General features: G+C 54.0%; 2 protein-coding genes across 2 annotated transcripts in view; one reads left to right on the top strand and one right to left on the bottom strand.

The window, feature by feature from the left end:
* Nucleotides 1–74: 74 nt before the first annotated feature.
* Nucleotides 75–24,355, bottom strand: part of DNAH1 (dynein axonemal heavy chain 1) — a 71,368-nt gene continuing 47,087 nt past the window's right edge. The window contains exons 48-78 of the mRNA XM_075159116.1: nt 23,957–24,153; nt 23,110–23,245; nt 21,745–21,953; nt 20,773–20,944; nt 20,221–20,412; nt 19,593–19,703; nt 18,290–18,475; nt 13,326–13,517; nt 12,693–12,860; nt 11,877–12,068; nt 11,323–11,454; nt 10,949–11,074; nt 10,322–10,441; nt 9,344–9,493; nt 8,762–8,922; nt 8,429–8,654; nt 8,149–8,344; nt 7,341–7,492; nt 6,643–6,843; nt 6,088–6,228; nt 5,500–5,658; nt 4,926–5,057; nt 4,567–4,827; nt 3,947–4,126; nt 3,683–3,859; nt 2,743–2,913; nt 2,419–2,549; nt 1,900–2,044; nt 1,422–1,628; nt 777–1,011; nt 75–377 (exon numbers count right to left, since the gene is read on the bottom strand). Of these exons, the coding sequence (XP_075015217.1) occupies nt 256–377; nt 777–1,011; nt 1,422–1,628; nt 1,900–2,044; nt 2,419–2,549; nt 2,743–2,913; nt 3,683–3,859; nt 3,947–4,126; nt 4,567–4,827; nt 4,926–5,057; nt 5,500–5,658; nt 6,088–6,228; nt 6,643–6,843; nt 7,341–7,492; nt 8,149–8,344; nt 8,429–8,654; nt 8,762–8,922; nt 9,344–9,493; nt 10,322–10,441; nt 10,949–11,074; nt 11,323–11,454; nt 11,877–12,068; nt 12,693–12,860; nt 13,326–13,517; nt 18,290–18,475; nt 19,593–19,703; nt 20,221–20,412; nt 20,773–20,944; nt 21,745–21,953; nt 23,110–23,245; nt 23,957–24,153 (5,280 nt within the window). The 3' untranslated portion in view covers nt 75–255. The remainder of the gene's footprint in view (nt 378–776; nt 1,012–1,421; nt 1,629–1,899; nt 2,045–2,418; nt 2,550–2,742; nt 2,914–3,682; nt 3,860–3,946; nt 4,127–4,566; nt 4,828–4,925; nt 5,058–5,499; nt 5,659–6,087; nt 6,229–6,642; nt 6,844–7,340; nt 7,493–8,148; nt 8,345–8,428; nt 8,655–8,761; nt 8,923–9,343; nt 9,494–10,321; nt 10,442–10,948; nt 11,075–11,322; nt 11,455–11,876; nt 12,069–12,692; nt 12,861–13,325; nt 13,518–18,289; nt 18,476–19,592; nt 19,704–20,220; nt 20,413–20,772; nt 20,945–21,744; nt 21,954–23,109; nt 23,246–23,956; nt 24,154–24,355) is intronic.
* Nucleotides 13,850–17,672, top strand: LOC142086274 (HAUS augmin-like complex subunit 3). The gene is made up of 4 exons (XM_075159140.1): nt 13,850–15,242; nt 15,419–15,858; nt 16,511–16,727; nt 17,041–17,672. The coding sequence occupies exons 1-4, from the start codon at nt 13,881–13,883 to the stop codon at nt 17,290–17,292; spliced, it is 2,271 nt and encodes a 756-aa protein (XP_075015241.1). The 5' UTR covers nt 13,850–13,880; the 3' UTR covers nt 17,293–17,672.

Here is a 24,355-nt window from a genome sequence, read left to right on the forward strand (position 1 = left end):
AGCTCTTCTGTGGTGCTAAAAACTAACTTGAGGTAATTGTGGGGATTGCAACAACACCAGGTGAATGTGATGCTGGTGGAGTCAAGCTTGATTTATTGACACAGCTCAGAGGCAGGAGGAGAGGAGGAGCGGCTGCTGGCAGTCCGCGCTTGGCTCCTGCTGCCTGCCCGCACTGCCTACCTCTGTGCAGGACGGCGGAGGCCCCGGCTCAGGCCCTCAGCTGGGATGGTTTCCTGGGCTGCGTGGGTTTTCTGGCTAGAAGTCCAGGGCGCAGATCAAGGCTGTGCCCCGTTTGATCCAGTGCTTCTGCGGCTTGTCCGTAGGGATCTCCACAGCAATTATGTAGTTGGTGGAGTGGCCCGTTGTTGACAGCGTGCCTGTAATAGGGGAAGCAAGGGCAAGAGGGTGGTACTGCAGCCCTGGCTGCTGCACATTGACCAGGGAGTCCCTTACAAGTGATCCCACATGAGATCCCCTGTCCCATCCCTGCGCTAGATGAGAGGCTGAGCAGGGCTGAGGGAAACAGGCTTGTGTATTTTTGGGTGGGCTTGAGGAGAGCCTGGCCACAGACACTGCTGCATAGCCAGGGTGCCTGGCTGCTCCACCTCCATGACCACAGCAGGGGAAATCTTTTTCTCCCTGGATGGTCTCAGCCAACACTGCCTCGCTCCATGCCAGCGTGTCCGGAGGAACGGCTGCAGCCTCTCCTGGGCTGCCCTTCCTAGCTGCTTCTACAATCTCCCTTGCTTCTGGAGACCTGTCTTTAGGGCACCTACCTGCGCGAGTGAGAGTCTTATAGATTGGGCACAGGTAGGTGCCGGTGGCCGGAGGCTTGCGGTTGGGGACAGGAAGCAGCCATATGACGGCCATCTCTGTGTAAAGCTCCTTGGGGCGCGACTCCGCTAGCTGAAACGCAGCGGGGTCCCAGCGGGCGCCTTCGAGAAACAAGCCGTGGATGTAGCAGCCTTCATCGGGGTGGCGAGTGAGCTCGCTCACCGACTCCTTCATGACCTGCAGAGGAGAGCGGGCCCAGGGCCCCGATCTAGGCGTGTCCCTGGAGGCTCAGCCCCAAGGACCCCCTTAAGCTGCTCTTAGTTAAGGCAGCGCTGCCAAAGGGGAGCCTGCCCCAGCTCTCAGATGGGCTGGGCTGGGTATTCTGGCTGTGGGGCGGCCTGTGCCGAAGCCTGCGGAGGGGGATGTGGGCAGGTCTGGAGAGGCAGAGAAGCCTCTGCTTGCCTTGGAGGTGTCAGGCAGTGTGGGTGGGTGTATCTGAGCTCAGAGGGGATGATGGGGTCCACGGGCAGCTGTACAGCTAGTGGCTTCACCTCTTTGGCAGGTCAGGGCTAGAACTGCTGCCTTTGTGGCCTTCTAGCAGTAGATTCCAAAAAAAAAAATCCAGAGCCTCTGGCTGACTTACTGACCTTGAAGCTAAACGAGATGGTGTCAATGGAGATGGCAGACTTCCTGGCGAAGTTCTGCAGTGTCCCGGTGAGGAAGGCCTGGGGGAAGAAGAACCCGCTGATCCAGAACACGGAGGGGATCCCGTGGCTGATCCATTTCTGCAGGAATTCAATCCGCTGCATCAAGTCGTTCACCCAGGATGCCAAGGGCTTCAGCGACGGGTAGGCCTGCGGGGCACCCACAGAGGAAAGTGTTTAACGTAATCGAGGACACCCTAGACCTTGTGCTCCAGTTGCCGACAGCTGCTCAGAGCCCAGGGCTTCATCCAGCCTGGGGCTGGGAACAACTGCGAGCCGCACTAGGCAGGAGACATCTCCATGCCAGTGGAGCAAGAGCCAGCTCCATGTGAGACAGCCCAGTCCAGCTGTGGGGGTTGATGACCCGTTCCCCTGGTTCGGGTGAGCTCCTGCAGGCAGCTGGGCTGGCTGGGGCACGTACCTTGGCATTCCACATCTCGGGGACAGTGTTGTTGTACAAGCTGCTGGCCATCAGCTCCAGCTGAGAGGACATCACGACCAGGCCCTTGAGAGCTTTCAGCAAATCCTTCAGTGTCTGAGCAATCACCTCCAGGAGCCTGTTGTACCTAGAGAGAGAGCAGAGGGAGCAGAGCGACTCGGCGCAGTGGTTTATCGCCTGTGTCTGCCCAGGGAGGGTATGGATCTCCGTACGACAAGTGAAGCTCCTCCATGTAACCCCTACCCCATTCCTCTTTAATGGGGTCTCATAGCTGCCCCCCCAGCCCTGAACTGCTGACGATAGCGGATGGAGACGCTGATCTGTCCTCACAGGACAGGGATCAGCTGAAGGTCCTGGCTGGGACACCACAGATGTTAGCATGGCTGCCAACCCCACTGCCATGCTCAGCGATGAGGTTCCTCAGAGGTGGGTGGGAGCAGGGGCCTGCACATTTTGGCTGTTCCCCAAGGGGCCCACGACATGATCTCACAGGGGTTTTACCTGATCACCTCCTGTACCAGCACTGTGTTCATGGACTCTTCGTAGAGCAGTGGGTATTTGTGGATCACCTCCTGCAGGTTCATGGGGGCAGGCAGCTTTGCCAGAATGTCCTTGGAGGTCTCCTCCACGAGCTGGAAGGAAGGCAGAAGTGGGTGAGCATCCTCCTAGCCACGGCTGCCAAGAAGGGGGAGAGCTAACGCCTGGATGGCAGAGCCATTGCTGGCACCCAGCAGGCAGGGTGGCACCCGCTGAGAGCTGGTGTTTGTGCTCACTGCCTGTACCGGGCACTGGCTGCCAGAGCACTGACAGGATTGGGGCACCCACCTCTTCCCTGCTGCGGCCTCCCAGCGTGAAGGTCTTGGGTTGCAGCTGTGTAATGGCCCCCAGCAGAGCAAAGGTCTCATTCTGAGCGAAGGTGATGTTGGCATTGTCGTGTAAACCAAAGAGCTCTGGGCTATCGTTGAGCGGCAGGCTCTTGACGTACTGGAGGTAGCCCTGGAGAGGAAGTAGGAGAGGCCAAGAGCACAGGGATAAAGCTGTGGTGCCACTTTGGGCTGCTAAGGGGCTGTCCCGAAAGAAATGACTGGTTGCTGGATAAGCTAAACCCAGCAGATCTAAACCCAGCAGATCACAGACTCAGTTGGGAGATATTCCTTTGTCTTGGTGTTTGAGATTCATTCATCTGACTTTTACACGGCTCTTGGTCCCGTCACAGCCAGGAAACACAACTTGCAGCTTTGACTTAGGGACAGCTTATGTGTGCCCAGAGCAACGCTTGCTGACGCAGGACTCGGCTGCTGGGGAGGCTGACAGGGTGGCAGCTCCTCTGAGCCAGGTTTGGTGGCTGAGTGGAGGCCATGGCCATGGTTTGTGGTCTGGCTGGGGAGTTAAATTGCACTTGTGTAGAAGCAAACACATGCTATGAGAATGGGCAGCTTGGTAGTCAGCTTCCTGCTGTGTCTCCTGCAGAGCTCCCAGGTACTTTAGGTATGTGGTATCAAAATGATTCAGAGTACAAAAGCTTTCAGCTGGGGAAATCTGGTGATAGCTGCTACCACCTCCTGTGCACAGGGACAAGATTTTCCTCCTATTGCTTGAAACAGATGCAGCTTCCTGAAAGCAGCTGAAGATTCCCAGGTTCTTACAAACTTATATTCCCCCAGGGAACTGGAAACGTGGTGGGTTTCAGGGAGGAGTAGATCCCCTTTGCACTATGAGGATCCCCCTGGATCTATGAGCTGCAATCTGTTACTTGAGTACTTACATCGAGGTCAGAAGAGGTACTGATCTGCTTGTAGATCCCCGATTCGGAATAGGCAAACTCAGGAATTAAAACCTCAGGCTTGTAGAAGTCTTCCAAAATACTCATGATGCAGCGTCTGTCCCAGTCATCAGTCACACGGCCACCGTAGTTGATCTCCCCAGCTGTGTACTTCAGAACCTGTGAGGGACCCCGCCATGGCTTTCCGACCCGCACGTGCATCGTGAGCCTGTTCCCTCCTCAGGAGGGGCCAGCTCACGCACTTACCTTGTACGGGATGTCTGTGTATTCGCTCAAGAACATCTGCAGCTGACTGATGCAAATGCGTAGGTCTCCATCTGTGAACTCATACGGGATGTTGAACCCCAGAGGCCCAAACTTTCTCCTCTCCAGCATGTTCCCATGGAAGAAGCAAAGTGACAGCAACAAGGATTTAAACTCTGTGACCTGTGGGCAGGGGAGCAGGGAGAAGAGGTGCTCAGCTTGGGAGGAGGCATCCTGGGATGGGGCCAGTTCCTGCTGGGACCTGGCAGAGGAGATGTGCCAATTCAGCAGTGCCAACTGGAGCCTGTAGAGGTGGAAACCTCAGTCAGGCTGCTGTGCTGGGGAAGGCTGTGGCCCACTCCCTTGCTTAAAGAGAGCTGCAAGTGTCTTACTACACACCTCGGCAATCCTGTTGCTTCTGTTTCTCAAGGTGAAACTTCTAATTGGCTCATCACAGAGTAGATGTGGGCTTATGAGAAATACCACCAGCCCTTCTCTAGCACGTGAGAGCTCTAGCGGAGAGAAAGATCTATGCCTGGAGAGGAGCAACATCCAGGTGAAGAGCATACATTGGAGCAGGCATGCGCTGGGGACAGCAAACCAAAGCATGACCTGGGTCTTACCTTGGGGCAAGAATTCAAGAAGTCATCACTGAAACTAATGTAGGACTTGAGCAGGTTGGCCTTGACCCCGCGGGGGGGCTCGATGGTCATCTTGGAGCCATTCTGGAGGATGGACACAGGGAAGTGGTTGCTTGGTAGACTGGTGAGCCAGAGGCGAAAGTCCTGATGCACCTGGAAATCCAGGAGGCAGCAAGTGCTCAGAGGGTGCAGGCACAGCCACTGCCGCTGCTCCTGCACTGACCCTCTGGTTTTATGGGGAACCTGTGGATGTGATCGAACCAGATCTGGGCTCCTCCCAGGGCTCCAGCCTCCTGCCTGTTATCCTCAGAGCGGGCAGGCTGCTCAGTAAAAGAGCTCACCTGGCTGGGGTCAATGCCCTCGACGAGTCTCTCCAGTGAAGGCATCCAGCTGGGGGCCAGGTGGCAGTTCTGGAAGAAGACCCAGTTGCCCTGCTCCATGGCACTGTGCATCATGGCTTCAGCACGGGGGCCCTGAGGAGGCAGATAAGAAGAGCTCAGAGACCCTGGTCCATCGCGGGTTGTGCCCTGCTGAGCTGGACAGGGAGACAGCTGCTGGGTGGAAGGACCACTTTGCAGAGCTACAGCCTGGCTTTGTCCCCATGGCTTAACTGGATCTTTGCTGTCTGATGGCACAGCATGGGCCCTTTTACAGCTTTTGCAAGCCTGTGTGGGAGGGTGGAGGGAATGGAAGAACTGGGGATGGATTCAGGAAGTTAGAGAGCACTATAGGGGCAACTGCTGTAGCCCCCACTGAACTGGCTCCTCCAGCTAGCAGAAGGTTGGTGAGTAAGGACCCTGGGGCAGGAGGGTGTTTTCACTGTGCTGCAAGGGCATTTGACCTGCTTGGAACTAGGTGAGATCGCTGGGAGTGCAAGCAGGACAGTGCTGCCCCAGGTGGGCATCAGCAGCTTACCTGGCCTTGGCCCAGAGAAATGGCAGAGAGCTTTTGGGAGAACTTCATTCCTTCAGCAAACTTGTAGAGTTCGGCAGCTGGGTCAGTGCCTGGGGACAGCACAAACACCAGGGGGGTGGTGGCACTGGACTCCCTGAAGACAACTGAGAGGTCAGTGGTCTGCAACACAGAAAGTTGGTCAGAGCAGAGGGGCCATAGCGGCACCATGTGCAGCACCTCCTCACTCTGCCTGGCCTCCAGCTCCTCTCCAAGGCACCATCGTGCTCTTGGGTGCTGAGGCCAGAAACATGTTCAGTAAAGGCCTAGTACAGCTCTCCTCCAGCAGCATTAGGATAAGGGCAGTAACCACTTTCCCATTTGTGATTCAAATTCTTCCCTTGTATGCCTGCACTATGTGGTTTAACTAGTGGACATGAGGCAGGATATCCCTCATCTAAGACACGTTTCCCCAGCTGTGGGAATGCTGCAGCTGCAGAGAGGCATGAGCACCCTCACTGCAATTGGAAAATGTTGACGGCCCATTTACAGCAAGCTCGAGACCTCCTGATCCACTCCTGGCCCCACCAGCGCTTCTTTTTGGCAGGTTACCTGCGGCTCAATGAAGTGTCGATCCAGGTTCAGTGCCACAAAGTCCTGCATGGCGTTGGTGATCTTATCTGCCCGCAGACACCGCAGAACCAGCAGCTTCTGGAATGCGTCAAGCTCAGCCTCCCACTTCCCAGGCAGGAGCTCTCTGCAAAGCAATGAGGTGCATTTTGGGGGGATGTGTCAGATCCTGCAGCTCCCCAGGAAGCACCCATGTTGCCCACAGGCAGCCCCTGGGGTTTCAGAAGGGACAAGGACATTCCAGCGACTTGGCTGAGGTTGTTGTCCATAGCCCTGAAGCCATCAGCAGGCAAGCCAGAGCTGCTTCCACTGGGGAAGCGCCAAGTACTGCTGGGCTAAGGTGTCACGTGGCTCTGCCTTGGCCAAGCAACACACACAGGCAAGGGCCACCCTTGAGGAGACAAGGCGATGCCTTGTGTGGCACGGCACTGACTGTGAGCAGAGCCAGCACTGTGGCTGTATTGGCTCCTCGTGCTCTCCCAGGGATACCATTGTCTGCCGGGCGCAGTACAGCTAAGCTGACAAAGCAGGGGGCACTTGCCTGTGAGGCTTGGGGCTGTCAAAAATGGCCCTGAACGCTGCAAGATTGGCTGCAAAATCATTGGCGAAACCAGAGAAGTTCTTCAGGTTGCTCAAGGCCAGGATGTCTCCCCATGCTCTTTCGTTCAGCCAGGCTGGAGCTGGGTTCTCCTGCATCTCCTTTATGGTCCCTCCTGACAGCAGGTACCGCCACTCATCCTGGGAACAGGATAGGACGTGGTCATGGATTATAGCCTACCTGCCTGGGCCAGAAGCACGTGGGTTTATGCCACATCCAAGTAAAATCCTGTAGTAACTTTCTGGCTGCCTCTTCTGCCAGGTGTGCGTGTTGAGGAGTAGGTGAACTGGAGGGTCTGGTGAGATCAACATCACAGTTCACCTGCTGCTAGCTTTTCTCTGTCTTCTAATCCCTACCTCTCCTTCTGAACTTGCTAACCTTTGCAGCAGTCTGGCAGCAAACTGGCAAAAGCTGCAGGTGATTCAGACTAGGCAGCTCTGCATTTAGACACAGGGAAAGGTTTGAGATCTGAGTGAAGAGAGAGGCCCAGGGTTTGCCCACCAGCCTGCCAAGCCTGTCCCCAGCCCCAGGGAACAAGGCTCCTCTTCCACCCCGGCATGCTATTCAAGGGGACTGGACAGGCTGGGCTTGAGTGCCCTGATGGGATCCCATCAAAGGACCATGGTGACTTGCTCACCATATCAATCTGCCCATCATTCATCAGAATCCGGACGCAAACCAGGAAGGCAAACATGAATTTGTGCTTCTCAAAGAGGCTACGGCACACATTGCTGTAGAGACTGAAGGTGATGTAGTTGTTGATGTTCACAATCCGGTCCTTCACGGTGTCTGAAAAAAAAGCAACAACCAGACAAGGGTGGTGGGTGCTGTGGGTGACGTGGAGGGTGCTCTCCACATCAGCTGTCGACGCCTGGTCACAGGGGCACACCTGCACCCTGCCCAGGAAGAACAGACACTGTTCTCAAATACAGACTTGGCACAGAAACCCCTGTGAAAGTTCAAGGCTGTGAGATTCGGCACCCAGAAGAAAACACTGCCCCAGCACTGGGAGGGAGTCCACACCGCAGCACAGGAGCCTACACGGGCCCAGACACCATCATCCTGGCTAACACGTGGTGCTGGGCAGGGAAAGCTGCCCCCAGCCTGGCAGCAGCAGCCCGGACCTGTGCGTGGAGGTGGCTCCGTCACAAGCAGAGCCACACCATTACCAGGGTGGCACGTGCCTGTGCCCGGGCACTAACATCCCTCCCGCCTGGTCAGACAGGGCAGCAGAGAAGTTGTGGGGAAGAGAACGGAGGGGAGGCTGTGACCACATCTTCCCTTCCCTTGTGTGGGCACAACTAAGGGCAGCTCTGGACCATGCTGAGAGCTGACGCAAGCAGGCATGTTTGCCTTAACTCTGCGGGTGTCCTAGCTTCTGCTGCCACTAAGCCAGGAACGTGGGGTGAGGAAGGGGATGGGAAGGGGCCGTTCCAGACAGGCACCTGCTTTCTTGGAGTTACTGATCCCCGATAGGAAGATGTTGAGGAACCACTCAAGTGAGTACTGGTACATGGGGTCCACGTTGGACAGGTCTGAGACACAGAAGTAAAGGATTTGCGAGCGGACGGCAACAGGCACATACTGCAGGCGGGTGACATTGATGTCCTTCTCTGTCTGCTCCGCCACCATTACCTTGGCCTGGGGGACAGAAGAGACGTCATGATTAGTGCAGTGCTGGCGGGGGATGCACAGCTGCAGGGGGAGAGCACCTCCACCTCTAACCTGGATCTCCCCGGCCTTGAGCTTGGATGCCTCCAGCACTTTGATGAGCTCCAAATCATCTACGGGATTTCCTTCAGAAGTGCTGAGCCGATACAGGATCTGGTCTTCTATCTTCTTCAGCTCCTGACGCATCTCAGCATTGCTAACGATTAGTTGGTTTCTAGCTTCTTCTAAGTCAGGCCGCTCCGCAGCCACCACTTGTCCCAGCAGTTGGTCTTCCAAGCCACTACAGCAAAAGCCATGGAGGTGAGGGTGGGGGCACAGGCCTGGAAGTTTGAGGACTGTGAGGAAGGAGGCTGAGCAGCGTGGGCAGCTAATGGGGTAAGCAGATACCTGGGCGAGAGGGTGAAGTTGATGAGGGTGAGCTTCGTGGAAACCTCAGGGCTGTAGTGAGGGTTGGGCAGGTTGGTGGTGATGTACATCTTGAAACTCTCATGGTAGGGGATCACTGTATCCCCCAGCTTCAGCACTGTGTTGCCTTGTTGTTTGTAGGTCTGTACCGGAGAGGGACAAATGCAGGAAGGCTGGGACAGCTACCTCTTGTGAGGGAAGGCATCCCGCGGTGCCCTGTGCTCTGCAGTGAGTAGAGAGTCTGAAGACTCTCTAGACAGAGGAGCTCAAAGCTGCCTGGCAGACCTGAAGGCCTGAACCTGAATGCAGCAGCTGTATTCCATAACCCTGCCTGCCATACCAAGACAAAATGCCTGCTGGCAGGAGTCCGGGGTGTGCGGGAGGCTGCTGACATGTTGGAGCCCTGGCCAAGACAGACGAGCACAGAACAGGCAGCATCCACGTGAGTGCTGCCTGCCCAGACAGACCTGCAAACCCACCAAGTCCCACTGCACCCCATCCAGATACCCTCTTCCAGCCCGGCCAGGTACCCACTGCGCTCCTTGCCAAGGCGAGACACAGAACCTGTTTCAGCAGGACAGGCTCGAGGGCCGGATCCAGCTCCTCGCCGACATTCTCCAGCAGGAAGGGCTTTCCGAAGGTAATTGAATTTTCCAGACTGCAGAGGAAGTCCCGGTCGCCCAGTTTGGCCACCTCCAGGCTGTTCACCTTCTCCTGAAAGGCAGCAGGGGAGGGCAGGGTCCCTGTGGTGTCCTGCCCACCTCTGGTGCATGGTACACCTCTCACTGGGTTGATTTAGCTCCCCAGAGCAGCAGAAATAATATCTTTTCTGGCTCAGCTAGTTTTTGGCTATTTTGGCAAGCTTAGCCCATGTCACCAGCCACTAGAGACAGTCCAACAAGGCAGCAGGAAGGGGGGGAATGGGGAGACCTCCTTTAAAGAGTCATGCCCCTGTGGAGCCCCACACTGGTAACTCTGAACTTGTTTGCCTGCAAAGTAGGAGCAGGTGGGTGGGAAAAGCCTTCAGGGAGCAAAACAGGAGCAGCTGCCTGAGCCTCCCACCTGACCCTTCAAAAGGGCAGTGGGTGGCTCTCTTTTGGGAGAGAAGAGGTGGGTGTGTGTGGGTTTGTGTCCCCAGCACTCTAGGAGCAGGGACTGTGCTCACCAGCCAGGTAACGCTACCCTGATCCCTTCTGTCCTAGGGACCCTAAAGGCTGTTATGGGACATGCTAGGGCTGTTCTGTGCATTTTAGGGTGTGGTGAAGGATATAAGGCCCCCAGAATGCTAGTGGGGAACCATAATGGGAATTTGATGCCTTACTTGATGCCCCTCTCCTGCCCTGTGCTGATTTCCCCACGCAGAGAAGTCCGCCTGGGATGAATATGGATGTGGAGCCTGTCTGGTGCTGGGGAGGCTGGACTGGGACAGTGGGGGGTCTTGCAGCTCTGGAGCCCAAAGCCTGAGGCTGCTCTGTGCAGCTCCTAACAGAAAGCTGTTTCCTCTATCCTGGCAGATCTGGCTTTCTTCCCCACAGCTCTTACCAGATTCTTGATCCATTTGTTTGCTTGTCCTTGGGGATCTATGTAGTGAGTCCAGCGCTGGGAGAATTGTGTTATTACCCCATTCTCCACAGACAGGGTGTCGTTGGGTAAGCCAGCAATCTAATGGGGCAGAAAAAGCTGTTGGGAACACCTGGTAGCACAGCACAGCTGACCAGAGAGAAGCCCTTTCTGCCCTGGCCCCTGTGTGGTCCCAGTGTGGTGGGTAGGGGATGGTGGTGAGGGTACCTTCAACAGCAGCTGAGCCCAGAGCTGCAGCTCTGCCTGAAGCAGCTGAGCCATGGGACAGAGCTGTGCAGGCAGAGTTAGGCTTGGGCAGGCTACGGTCAGGGCTTTTCTCTAAGCCTGTGGTTTGTAAAGAGGAAGCCTTATGGGTTAAGGCTGATGCCCTCAGAGCTGCTGCCGCTGCCCTGTCCTCTCTTGCTCATTGCACAAGGAGCCCTGGCAGCAATTCCAGCTCTGCAGTGTGGAGGTGCTTGGTCGTTACTGAGCTGTTTGGTTTGGGGCCTGTCCTTTGGTACAGGTGATCCTAGTGAGTGCTGAGCTGAGTGTTTTAGCCTTTGCCTGAGGCACCTTCAGCCTGAAGTGTTGGGTTTTTCTGCAACTTGCCTGCCAGGAGCGGATTTCCATGGGGTCTCCAAGGGTGCTGATCAGGTTCGGCTCCTTGGTGTGAGGAATGTTGTTTTCTGACAGCTGCCTCAGCCACTCCTCGCACAGTGCTACGCGGTAGTGTCCCTGCCAGGAGAAGCACCGTCATAGCCTTTCTTTTAGTTGCAGCTAGTCTGCTGTGAGCATCTAAACCTTCCTGTTTCCATTCAAATGGGACCCTGTGCAGCCTCTGGCACAAATGGGGAGAGATCCTGGAGGGATCTTGCATCCTTTTGCCCTATTCCTTTCTCTCAGCGGATCTGGCCAGCAACAGCAAGAGGCCAGGAGAGCAAAGCAGCTAACCGAGCCCCTCGCAGAGAGCATTGCACACTTACTGTAAAAGGGCCCAGGTAGGCCACAAAGCCAGCTGCAACCAGCACATCCCCAGTGATGTTGTTGATCTTGTAATCCAGGTTCTCTACAGTGTCCTGCCAGCGCACCTTCTCATCAGCCAGGCTGTTTATGAGCTGTGGATAAGTTGCACATGTGAGAGTGCTGTGTGGTCTAACCCTGTGTCCTGGACCTGCTGCTCTCTGGGTAATGCTAGAGGTGATCTTAGTGACCAGAGGTTGCAGGGTGGCCCCTGCCATATCCTGAATTCTGTCCCCAGCTTTGAGCACTTAATCCTGGGATTACTGGGCTGCTGCTCTCAGGTGTCCTGGAGACCCATTGCTGGCTGAAGAAGCTGGGCACAAGAGAACATCAGCTTTTCACACCAGTGCCCAACTAGCTTAGCTTCCCCAGTCCTGTTGTGCTGCTGAGATCTGGCTAGGCAGCTTCAACCTAGGATTGTCGTGAGTTGCAGGCACTTAGAGGTTTTCACCACTGTGCTCCTTGACCTGAAACAGTTGTCTCATGTAAGCAGGCAGAACCCAGCTCTATCGCTTACCGTATCAGCGCGGCCCAGTCTCTGCTGACACTGCTCACACTTCATCTCCAACTCCTCCTTCTTGGCTATGCAGCTCTTGTACTTGGCTTGCAGCATGGCAATGCCACCTTCAACCTCCCTCAGGCGTTCCTTAGCTTCCTCAAGGACCTTCTGAGTGGCACGCAGGTCCTCTTCTGCCTCCCGCCAGGCTTGCTGGGGAGATGCACAAGGAAAAGAGTGGATATGTTGGGCATGGGGCCAGCCTCTTCCCCAAAAAGCCAGAGGCCTTGGAGCAAGTGTTGGTTTTCCATAAAAGCACTAGCTGATACTGAGATTCTTCCCTGCATGACAAATGTTGAGCTGCCTAACTCCAGGGGGACGTTCTGCAAGCCCAGGAATAAAAGTAGGCGTGAGGAGGGCATTTCTGCATAGCTCCAAAAAGCCAAGAGCCTGTGCCAGCTTACACAAGCTCAGGATGTGGCCCACTGGTGAACAGGAGGAAAGGTTCCTTTGCTTGCCCCAAAACCATAATAAAGAAATAGCTAGCCTTGGAGAGGATTAAGGCTGAAACAATAGAGAGATGTGGGAATGCTTCTGTAAGTACAGTTTCTGCTGAGCCAGGAACTCAGCACTAAGAACAAGGTATCACTTCTGTCCCAGCATATTCTAGGCCGATTTCTTCTACTTTATTATATTTATGGGTTTTGGGGCTTTGGCTCTGCTAAGGCTTGGTCTGAACATTAAGTCCTGACCTGCAGAATGTGGTGATTCTCAGCATCTCTTGCAGAAGTCCTGTGTTCCCTACACCTAGAGCAAGCGGGTCACACTGTCTCTTACCCGCTTGGGCTCCACGACCTTGGCCACAAAGTGGTACTTGTGCATGGCACGCACCCACTGGCAGATGGAGGTGCAAGCTTTGGAGACCTTGGCGATGGCAGCTGGCTGAAACTCCTCACTGTCAATGTAGGGTTGGATGGCCCTGATCACAGTGTCTGCAATATTGTCCTGCAGGGAATGGTGGGAGAGAAATGAGATCGGTGATGAGGGTGCCAGAGATCTGACTGAGGAGGGCCTCAAAGGGCTTCCCCCAGGGGCTGCAGCCTGCCCCAGGACCTGGCAGGGTGGTTAAGGCATCGCACTGGAGCAAGAGGAATCAAATTGCTGCGTGTTGAGGCCTAGGAGGCATGGCTGTGGGACTGGGTAAATCCCTTCCCATACCACTTCCATATAGCTCTTACATATGGAAAGAGCAGAGGGACAGAAGGGGAAGACCTGTGCATCTGGATCCCACTGCTCAAGGCAGTGAAGTGCAGCCAGCTGACGTGAGGACTTTCAGGACAAATACATCCTCATCCTCTGGGCTGCTGAAGGGTGTTGCCCACAAAGAGCTTTAAGCTTCATTGCTGTGAGAAGGATCTCTGTGAGGCAATACCTGATCCCTGGTCACAGCCTCCCCCTGCCACCACTTACCTTATCGTACTTAAACAGGCTGTCCAGGAACTTCCCTGGGTCCTGGAGAAGGCCTCTGCCTGGTTCCCAGTAGTCATCCACCTTGGAGCCTAGCTTTTCTCCTGGCACCCTTTTGGGCTTGATTCCTTTCATAATGCAGACAGCTTCAATCACCATCTTCACACCCAGGGGAGGCCGCTGCATCGCTCGTACCTTCAAAAGCCAAACGGAGACAGTGGGTTGGCCTGGTTCTCTGAGATAGGGTGCTCATCCCTCAGCTGGCCTAGGGGAGACTGGGACCAGAGGCAGGACTTTTAGAGGATGCAATGCACAGGCGGTATTTGAAGGGAAAGCTGGTTATCAGAAAGGGCATGGAGCAAACTATAGGTAGGCTGAAAAAGCCTGCCCTGATGCTCTGATGGGTATATCTTAGAGGCTGAAGATGTCTTAGCAAAGGAGCTAGATCTGCATGGCCTTGGGGAGGAGGCTGTATGGAAATGGAACACAGGCAGGCTTTCTCCCTTGCTCTGTGGGCTCTCATTTGTCTTGTACCTCACCGTAACAACGCTGCACCCCATGAGCTGGTCTGCAGCACCTGTGGAGTCTCTCCTCAAGCAGGCAGCTAGGAGTGCTGCTGTGGCACCCTTGAGCTGGCTGTGGGTGTCAGGACCTTTAAGGGTGACTCCTGCTTTTTCCCTTCTAGTGCTGACCATCCCTGCCATGTTCAGCCAGAGATACTCTCAGGCCTTCCCACTGGACACAGTCAACAGAGGAGCAGAGTTTGTGGCAACGCTGAGGCTGGTCTACCCCCATGCAGACACCCTCTGTGAGAAGGACTTCGACTGGCTCTTTGAGTGCCCTCAGACAAAGCAGTTCCTTGAGTGGTTCTGCAGCACGGTGGGTGAGGAGAACGTGCTGAGCCCAGCCGAGGTGGAGGCCTACGATGCCCTGCTGGCTGCAGGCAAGCCCATCCTGGAAGGGGATGCTCTCGAGCAGGCATTGCAGATGTGCTGCCAGGTCCCGCAGCTCCCAAGCACGATACCGGATGATGAGGGTCCCTCTCTGGAGGCCCTGCAGCAGGAGCTTCAGGAGCTGAAGGACTATCGTGACCGTCAGCTCTGGCGGCACAGCAAGCTGCAGGTTTGGGCAGTCAATCTGCAGCGGGAGCTGAGGTATTTGGAGGAAGAGGAGAAGGTGGTGAAGCAGGACCTGAGGAAGGCTCAGATGGACCTGGAAGTGGAGATCTTCCAAACCAGTGCTGTCTTGAGCCAGATCAGCAAGGCTGCAAAGCAGCTGGCAGAGTGGCATGCGGATGTGGGGAAAGGCCGGCCGCCGGCACTGCTGTGCGAGATGGATCTTGGCCCTTACATGGAGCTAGAACAACAGGCCACCGATGTGTTTGAGAGGTTCATCCAGCAGGTCCTACCAGGGAGTGTCCAGGCTCCGGGTGCTCAGGGAGCAAGTGCACAGGGAGAGAGCAGCCTGAAGGAAAGGTTGGAGGCTGGGACACAGATGGACTTAGACTGGGAAATACTGGAAGGAAGAAGAGGAGCTCCTTATCAAGAGTGTGCAAAGACACCATGGGGGGTGGCACCAGCAAGTCAGGGAATACTGGTCCAAGGCTCGAGGGCAGAGCTGCTAGCGGAGGGGAGCAATGGGAGAGAGGTGTTGAGCATGGGGGATGAGGAGGAGAGAGATGGCAGCCAGGAAGCCACAGAGAGAATGGATGCCAAGCAAACAACAATGCCAAAAAGCCCTGGGACTGATGGAGATGAGTTACTGGGGGACCAAGACAGTTACTGGAAGGAGCTGGGCCAAATGGAGACAGCACATATCTGTGCCCAGAGGGAGGTTATAGTCATGTCAGCAAAAGTGGAAGGCAACTGTGCTGCGCTGGAGTGGGCCCAGAGGACTCTGGAAGCTCTTGAGGAGAACCAGGTAGGGCCAGTGCTCCCTTTCCTCCACCATCCTTCGTGGCGGGGTCTGCCTGTGCTGCAGGCAGTCCCTCCTGTGGAACGCTGGAGCACAGCTGACGTGTCAGGAGGGGGTGGCAGAGCCAGGCAGCACTAGTGATCCGCCCTGACACCCGCCTGTCTTGTCTTCCCCCTGTACAGCATGTAGTTGAGGCAGAACTCCAGAGTCAGGCTGCCACGCTTGAGAAGCAGCTTCATGCCCTGCGTTGCGACATCACGCAGACCCTGACCCACCAGCTGCCGCCCCTGCTGAAGGCAGAGGCCTGCCTCTCTCGCCTGCCCATCCTGCAGAGGCAGCTCAGCCTGGAAGCTGCCCGTCTGCAGTACATTGCAAGGAGGCAGGAGGAGGCGGCTGCATGGCTGGCGAACCAGCACAGCCGCCTGGATCTGCTGGAGCTCCAGCTGAAACGGGAGAGAAAGGAGCTGGACCAGAAGGCGGCTCAGCTGGGGGAGATGGAAGCTGCCATGAGGGAAGCCCAGAGCAGGCTGCAGGAGCAGCAGGACTACTTCAAAGATGCCAGCTCCTCTGACAAGGGTTGTCCACACACATGGATAGACCCCAAAGACCTCTCTGCTGTACGGTAAGGACGTGGGTGTGCGCGTGCATGAGGAACAAACTAGATGTGGAGGAGGTGGCATGGGAATGGGAAAGGCATGTGGCAGACCCAAGCTACCATGCAATCTAGCAGTGCTCTTCTGCCAGTGCAGAGCCACCCTGACTCCAGGTGGTGTGAAATTTCCCAGAAGATGGCATCTGCCTCTTCCTGGCTGGCTAGTGCTGATGCAGCAAAGCACGGACTTGGAGAAAGGAATGAGTACGGAGGACAGAGGTTTTCCTAGGATGTGAAGATGGAGAGTGTAGAGGCAAGTCATCAGCCATAGAGAAGGAGAGCTGGGCCTGAAGGAAGCACAAGCTGCTTGGAGCAAAAGCTTTCTTTGGTTGGGTGTCCTGCACTGACAAGGGCTTCTCAGTCCTCCCTGCACAGCTCTGGAGTAGCTGGTGCTGGTGCCTGCCAGCAAGGAGTCCCTGACTGGTTCTTGAGCCTGCCTGGTCCTTTATGGTGCTCTTTCCAGACCTCCAGGACATGGGCTGCTCACCAGGAGTGGTTGTCCTCATTGTTGCCCCACAGCTGCTTGCATCCCAGTCCCACAGCGCACAAAGTCCCTTGAGCCCTGTTTTTCCTCAGCGCTGGCACACTGCTCACGCCTCTGGCTGGCTATCCCCTCTTCCAGGCTCTGGGACATGCTGGTGGGGCAAGATCAGGAGCAGCAGCTCTTCCGCAGCTATAAGGCCATAGCAGCCCAGTGCTCCCAGTTGGTTCAGGACCAGAGGGTGCTGGAAGCACAGCTGGCAGCTCCCATGTCCCAGCTCCCTGCCCTGGAGTCCTCCACAGAGGTGCTCTACCGGCTGCTGTACAACAGCTCCAACCAGCTGCAGCTCTCCTCTCCGGTAAGCAAGCACTCCTGCTCTGCTAGGCCTTGCTGGTGGCACAGGGCTGTGAGTCAAAACCCTCTGTGCCATCTTCCCTGGGTGCTGGGGGGAAAACTTACTGCCTCTCGGCCCACAGAGGGAGAGGAGGTTGGCCTGATCCTTGCCTTGTCCCAAAAGCTATCCAGTGAGGCAGTGGCTGGCTGAGGGACAAGGGTGATTCTCACTGTGTCTCACATGTGCTGTTAAGTATAGAGATTGGGGTGCCTTAGCCAAGGTGGCCCAGTCAGCTTGGACTGGGTGTGCTCACATGCGTTTGGGCTCTGCCCCTCAGGAGATCACTGAGCTGATGCAGCGACTGATCACCATGCAGGACAACCTCTACCAAATGCTGACAGACCTCCTGAGGGATTTGAAGGTCAAGCGCAGATCTCTGGAGAGCCCTATCCTGCAGACAGAGCGCAACCTTTATGTGTATTTTTACTGCAATGAGGATCGGCTGAGAGAGGTGGTGGAGGAGCTGGAGAAGCAGGTGTCAGCTTCCTCCAAGGGACCACTGATGGAGCTGCCCTATGCAAAGGAGTAGGTCAAAGGGATGCTCGCTCCCTGCCATAGAAGTAGTGTCCTCTTTTGGTTGAACTGGGTCATTAATCCTGGACTGGGAGAGAACTCTGGTGGTTCTGGCTCCAGTGACAGGTTACTTGGGTCATGGCCCAGCAGCTGGGCTTAAGAGAAGCAGGGAGCTTGTTCCTCAAATGAAGAATTTCCCAAAGCTGGCGGGTGGTTTAGATGATGTGTAAGAAATTGATGCATCTTGTGAGCTGGCATAGGAAACCTTGTATGGACAGGAGACTTTTCATGCCAACTGTACAAGAGGATGGGTGCTGGGGGCAAGTGGACTGACACTGTCTGTGTCTTTCCCCACCTTCTGGGGAAAGGAGTTTTGTATGTTTCGTGGGGAATAAAAAGGTCTATTATTCACAATTGCAGAGCAATAAGCCTGTCTCTCCCCTCCACAGCTGTTACACCCTGTGTGGAGAAATCTTGTACTTGCTGAGTTTGCTCTCTTGGCTATGGGCTGTGACACTTGCCAGGCTCAGAATCACCCTCCTTTCTCTGACTATCCTATTTCAAGCCAGTATTCCTTGAAGTCCGCGCACCAGCCATTGCCTTTTCCTCTTCTCTGCCTGTGGTGGATCCCCTTTCAAAACAGCCTGCTGGTTCAATGTGCTGCTAGATCTGTCCCTGTGCAGTCAATACTCAGGGTTGCATTGTGGTACTGCCTGCCGCCTACCCCCATGGACAGGCACCATGGGGTGAGCCCTCCTCAACACCCTCTCCGGCACAAGCTGGAAACACATCTAGGAACACCCAGGAGCCAGTTGCTGCCTCTCTGCCCTCCAAAACTCTGCTTCTGAAGGAATGAGGCTGAGAAGCTGCATGGGCAGCTGCCCAGAATGTGAGCTTGGGGGATGGATGGAGATGCTGGGGATGCTGCAAGTCTGAAGAAGGGGAATTGCTGCAAAGTGAGAGGCCGTCCAGGACCAGAACCAGCTCTGCCACCTCCCCCTCAACCCAGTTACCTCTGTAACATCACTTTTGTTGAGGTTCCTCAGGCTGGCAAGAGCACTGTCCAGGGCTGGGAGGGCTTCAGCCAAGTCCTTCTGAGCATCATCTGCAATGGCTTGGGCTGTCTGAGCTTTCACTTTGGCTTTCATCTCCTCAGCCTGCACAGCACTTCTTGTCTCTTCAGCCACAGCTGTATCCACCTGCAACACCAGAGACGGCCTCAGAAGCATGCTGGAGCCAGAGCATCCCTTTGGATTAGCACTGCTAGGTAAGGATCACAGCTGTCCTGGCAGGCCATGTGTTTTCTTCCAGCAGAGACATGCTGGGGCCTAGCTGCTGGAGGGGATCCCCTTCCTGCATCATACTGGCAGGAGGTTTTTGTCAGCCTGTAGAGATCATCCACAAGCTCCAGCTCTGGCTGTGCCTGGAATGGTGTTAGTCCTGCAGGAATTAGGTGGTCTACCCATTTTTCCTATTGGCATAGGGAGAGGATGCATAGGGATGCAAATGCGTAGGGAGATGGAGGAATAAGAAGATACGCTGAGGGTTTTGTTTCTAAAACTGTCACTTCTGCCTACCCCGAGGGTTAAAACACCAGCAGGAGGTGTAAAGGGAACGTGGAGTATTGACAAATCTTTATCTGCTACGTGGGAACATGGGAGATTGCAGACTCTTTCCCCCTGGCATGCAGAGCTGTATGATGTTAGTCTCTGTTCCCTCTGTCTCAGTCTGGCCATCCCACAGTAGGGAGACAGGCAGGGAGGAACACAAGGAGGGAGGGAAGGTAGTGACAGCCAACACAGGACAGTTCCCTCTTCTGCAGTGGCATGAGTGACTCTGTGTGATGATCCCTGAAGTTTGGGCTAGCAGGGGCAGGCTGCAGCTAGATCGGCTCCCTGGGGGTGGGATGTGGGGGAACGACTCCTTTCAGCAACAACAGTCTGGGCTTAGAGCTGCTCAGGCCACCTGAGGATTTTGTTAGTGGTGTTGCTAGTCTGTGCTTGCAAGTATCTAAACCAGTGAGGAAAGGGAGCTGGTAGCTTGGCTGACTGACCCCTGGGTTGTGGTTTCAGATGGGCATGTGAGCTATCGGTTCTGCTAGCACCTGGCTGGTAGGTTGTGACTGGCCCCCACCAACACCAGAAGGCCATTCTCGCTGGCAGTGCTGCTCTGCATAAATACCTGCTCTGCTGATCTGAGGCCTTTTTACTGTCAGATCAAGCAGGATTTCATACAATCCCCACAAGGCCTCCCCAAGCGCTGTGTCCAGCCTGAGCAGTCAGACTTGGAAAGTGCAGGGCTGTCCAGCAGTGGTACCTGCAGTTGCTCCATGGTTTCCAGTGTGTCCTTGGCTGCCTGTGCCAGGAGAGGGCGGGCAGACTCCAGCTCCTCCTGCATCCTCGCTACATCCTCTGCTGTTTGCAGGAGCTGTGGGAGCAGAGCAGAGTGAGAGCACAGGCAGGAGCCACAGAAAGCCCCAGGAAAGGGCTGTGCTGCCCCGGTGAGTGCTCCCTGCCCGGTGTCAGGCTGAACAAAGCTGGTCCCTGCTTAAGCAACAGTCTGGCACTGTAGCGTGCTTATAAACAGTGGTGTCTAATGGTGCCTGCACACCATGAGCTCACGGCAATCAGTCAGCAGAACAGTGTTGCTGTTATAGGGCTTTCAATTAAAAGGTTAATAAGGAACATCCCGAGAGATGATGAGCTACAGAGAGGTCTGTGGTCCCCAAAGACTGGGGACCATCATTCTTTTAGAGCTGTTACAGACTCAGACCTCCAGAAAGACTGGCCCTGGCCGAAGGCATAGTTCTCATTTGTTTTAGCATGAGTTTTCTCCTGTTACACAGGAGATGTGTAGGGCACCTCGCTGCATCTCTGCAGCTATAAATACACTGCTCAGAGCAGGTAAGGGGGGCCCAAAGCTCTCCTGGGTGTGAGGGATGAACCTTGTCCAGGCCACTTTTCATCCTCTTCTTGGCTGTCTTCAGTTCCTGTTTCTTCTTTCCAATCAGGGAACAGAAGATGCTGAGGAACTCAAGGTAGCTCTTGGGAGTGACATAATTGTGTCTGGCCAGTTCTGCCAGGTACACTCGGCACTTCTTTGCCACGCTCTGATGGATTTCTACACATACTTGAACCTACAAGGAGAAAGGAAAGAAACAATCTTATTCAGTCCTGAATATGTGGTAGAGGCAAGTCTGTGTGACACCCACAGAGAGCACAAGGGGCTTACAAAGAGCCTAAGTATACAGTCACAGCAGAGCTTATATAAGCTTGTGGGCTTCAATGCCGTAAAGAGGGTGACAAATGGACATGCCCATTTCAAGGCATACAAAAGCTAACTAATTCTGTATTTGAATGACCCTGCCATGAAACATTTCTGCTACAGGGTAGGACCTTCTGCAGGTGTGTCCTGCATCCATTGTCTATATGTATCTAGAGACATGGCACATTGACCATACAGGAGCTGTGTTTTGTGTGTTCAGTATGGCACCTACCATCCCATCGACATCTTCAGTACTGGCACCAAGATGCGGGATCTCGTGCAAGAAGGAGGAGGCAACACACTGCAGGGCTTCCGTAGGCCACTCATTAAACCAGTTGATGGTACAGCAATTCACAAGAGAGGGGAACTGTCTCAAGCGTGCGCGGAAGACTTCTCCGATAGGGCTGAGGGAAAGACAGGCAGAAAAGAGATGTTACAACTAGCTGTAGATGTAAGGTTAAAATAGCTTTCCTACTTCCCTAGAACCATCCTGAACTCTTACAGAGTAAGAAGGAAGGGAATATACCCAAGAAAGAAGGAGGAGGGAGGGAAACAGGGAATGTAAGTTCAGGCAGTGAGCTGCATATCTTAAGGTGCACGTCACAGCTCACTCCTTGGAAGTCCTGGGTATATTATGGAAGTATTAAGATGGTAGTGGGGTGATGTTTTCTGGGTCCCTCCCTAGGAAGAACACTTAAGGGGGAGGAAATAAATGTGATCTGAAGTCTATTTCAAGCAGGTTAGTGCAGAGATCGCATCACCAGACCAAAATCATGGCCCTGATTCTTCCACTTGTACTTGCACTGAGAATGCCCCGTACCTTCTGGCAACTCTTCCACAAGGAAGCAAGCTGCTCATGGACTATGCACTAGATTCATGAGTAAACATGGTGCAACTGAACCCCAAATACAAGCAAGATGTTTTTGTAACAAACAAGTCAATGGTGCATGAAGGAGGAGGAAGCTTGCATTTAATCTGGATCACATATAATCATATTCTTAAACTTTTCAAACTTCATCTTGAAACCAGCGAAGTGTAAAAAAAAAAAAGTATCCAGTCTTATGGGAAGGTGGTATGCAAATCTTATTCCTCCTCCAAAGTCAGGGGCTTGGAAATAAAGGTCCCATGACAAAGTGATGCAAGGCAAAGGACAAGGAGGGAATAATTAACATTGACAGCATGGAGTCCTACCCCTGAACTGTACCTCATGCACAGGACCATGTGGATATTGCTGCGAACCCGTCCTGTGTATGCAGCCATCAAATTGGCCTTGGTGGGCTGCTGTCCTAGATCTCGAGCAACGGCCTTCATAGCCGTCATGATCTCTTCTTGATCCTCGGGGCTGTAAATGTTGGGAACGTCACCCGAGTTGAGCAGGTTGTTGATATCCTCAAGGAAGGATTCATCTTTAATCTAAGTAGATGATGGGGGGGGGAGGAAAATGCAGTTTCCTAAGTCATAAGACAGCCATGTCTTCACATGCCATGTAGATCACTTCTGGATAAACATAGCCTTCAGCCTGTGTTATAAGAAATTATTTCTATGATCACTCGGCTCCAGTAAAGCATACTCTGACCCTTGTCCAGCATTGAACAGCCATGTTCAGCCATTTCAGGAGTGGGGGCGTGTGTCTGAGAACAAGCCTCCTCCTGCTCATTCACTGTCTCCTTACAAATTGCGCTCAGGGCCTTGCTCCCTGCCTCGCAGTGACTCTGCAACCAGACCCCAGACACCAGGTTGCTCTGGGTCTTTGTTCCTCCGGCACAGAACACTTCACTATTAGGATAAAGCTCATCAATGCGAGAGACAGAGTAATTGTAGGGATGTGTCACAGACTGTGGGACGATCTCCCTCCAGAGCTACACTCACCTCTCCACCTTTGCTAAATCAGAAATACATGCATCCATCTACTTGACTAAATGCACCCTCCCATGCCCCCCTTCTCCCACATAGGCTTCTCACGGCAGGGAAAGGGATGCAGGAACAAGCAGCATTTGACAGATGCTCATCTCACTGCTTAGGGCACTGCCAGAAGGGAGTTGGTTCCTATGATAATGAAGGTAGTAAAAAAGCCTATGGGGAACATAACCGTGAATTCCAGAAGTTGGCCTAGTCGTTAGCAAGCTACAGTTTACAGTAACAAGCCAACATTATCCTTTGGAACCAGCAGGCATAAGGCCCTAAGTCTATTGCTATCTTTGAAAAGAAAGAGAATGATGTTGCTTAGGACTTCTAGTATCAGTGGTCAGTGTAGTGCTTAGCTTCAGACAGCTGGGTCTAAAATCTCTGATCTCACCAAATACTTGGATGGAGCTGAAAGAGGCTTCCTTGAGCAACAGAAGAATCAGCCCACTCACACACAGCTCTACAGTCCCTCTAGCAACAAATGCACCACCTTTAGTATCCCTGGGGCTTTTTTATAAGATGATGAAGATGGGCTACTTAAGAAATACAAGTTGTGCCTGGTTTGCATCAACCTTCTCAATCCTCTTTAGGGGGATTTATTGAGCTCAGAGATGTGTTTCTGACTCCTTTTGAGATGGAGTCCACCATGCTAATATTCCTGTACCTGTGTGTCCACGAACAGAAACGTCTTGGGTAGACTTTGAAGGCCTGCCTTCATCATGATCCTCCTCACGTCATCTCGCCATTCAGGCATACCATAATTTTTCGACAGTTCAATCTGGAAACACTCATAATCTGCCCTAAAGGAAAGAGAAGCCTGTGGAGTTACATCCAATTAAAATCTCCTCTTTTGTCAATCCTGAGTATGTGTCGTGGACTCAGGGGGAGAGGACTCAAGTAAGTTGTTTTCCTGCAATGAGTCCTGAGCACATGCCTGTCCTTGTGCATGTTCAGCCACGAACCCAAGAGCATGTTCTACTTAAAGCAGAGATACCTGAGCTAGCTAGAAACCAGGAGAAGTAAAACTCCATGAGCTAACAGAGTCACACTGCTTCCTGGGCCCAGTGCCTCAGAGTGCAGAGGGAGCAACTCAACGTGGATTTTTTTTTGTGATGCTGCCCTTGGAGACTGGTGCACCTGGGAACCGTGACTGCGTTTCTCTAGGATCACACCCTGTATTCAGAGCTGGAAGAATTTGCTTCCCCAGCCTAGTTCCCTGGCTCTTCATGTTTCCCCCTTGAAGCCCCTTGGCTCCCAAGACTCACAAGTTCTACTTGCCAGGCTGTCACTAGTAACTCCTGTCTTTGTCTTCCTGCTGCCCAGCTCCCAGGAAGGATTTTTCTAGTGTAGGTGTGCATGTTAACTGAGCCCTAGCTCTCGAGTGTTAAATCTGAAGAGTCAGCAACCAGAAAAATGCGTAACCAGTAGCAGGAAGAGCAGGAAAAGGGATTCTCTGGAGGCAGCCCCAATGGAGCTGCTCCACATTATGTGCATAGGAGCACATTACTTACATGTGAGATGCCAGTCTGGTGAGAGACTGTCTCCCACTTCCCCCAACGCCCAAGAGAAGAGCATTCCCTGGAGCCTGCCGCAGGATCCGGCTTATTCGGCAGATGTGCTGTATTGCATCCATGAAAAGCACAAGCTTCAGCTCTGGGGTGTTGATTTGATTGTACTCCTCCAGGTAATCCTCAATCACAACCTTCAGCTGTGGGCAGAAACAGTCAGTTGTGGCTACCAGATAAAAGCAATTGTGTGTGGGTGGTTGTGTGTAAGCACAGCCAGGCCTCTCGGAGGGCAAAACCTGGTGCTCAGCAGCTGGGAGCAGCTGCCTCTCTCAGTTGCTCCCTAGGAGCTGCTTGTGGGGTGGTGATGGCTCTCTTTGCTCCATGTTCCTATAGGAACTACCA

This window comes from Calonectris borealis, chromosome 10, assembly GCF_964195595.1.
Source record: "Calonectris borealis chromosome 10, bCalBor7.hap1.2, whole genome shotgun sequence".
Lineage (NCBI taxonomy): Eukaryota > Metazoa > Chordata > Aves > Procellariiformes > Procellariidae > Calonectris > Calonectris borealis.

What these genes read in the sequence shown, in the direction of transcription:
- LOC142086274 (XM_075159140.1), top strand. Translation starts at nt 13,881, where the DNA reads ATGAGCTGGTCTGCAGCACCTGTGGAGTCTCTCCTCAAGCAGGCAGCT. An exon ending in AAAGACCTCTCTGCTGTACG is followed by an intron (nt 15,859 to 16,510) that starts GTAAGGACGTGG and finishes CCCCTCTTCCAG; the next exon opens with GCTCTGGGACATGCTGGTGG. An exon ending in AGCTGCAGCTCTCCTCTCCG is followed by an intron (nt 16,728 to 17,040) that starts GTAAGCAAGCAC and finishes TCTGCCCCTCAG; the next exon opens with GAGATCACTGAGCTGATGCA.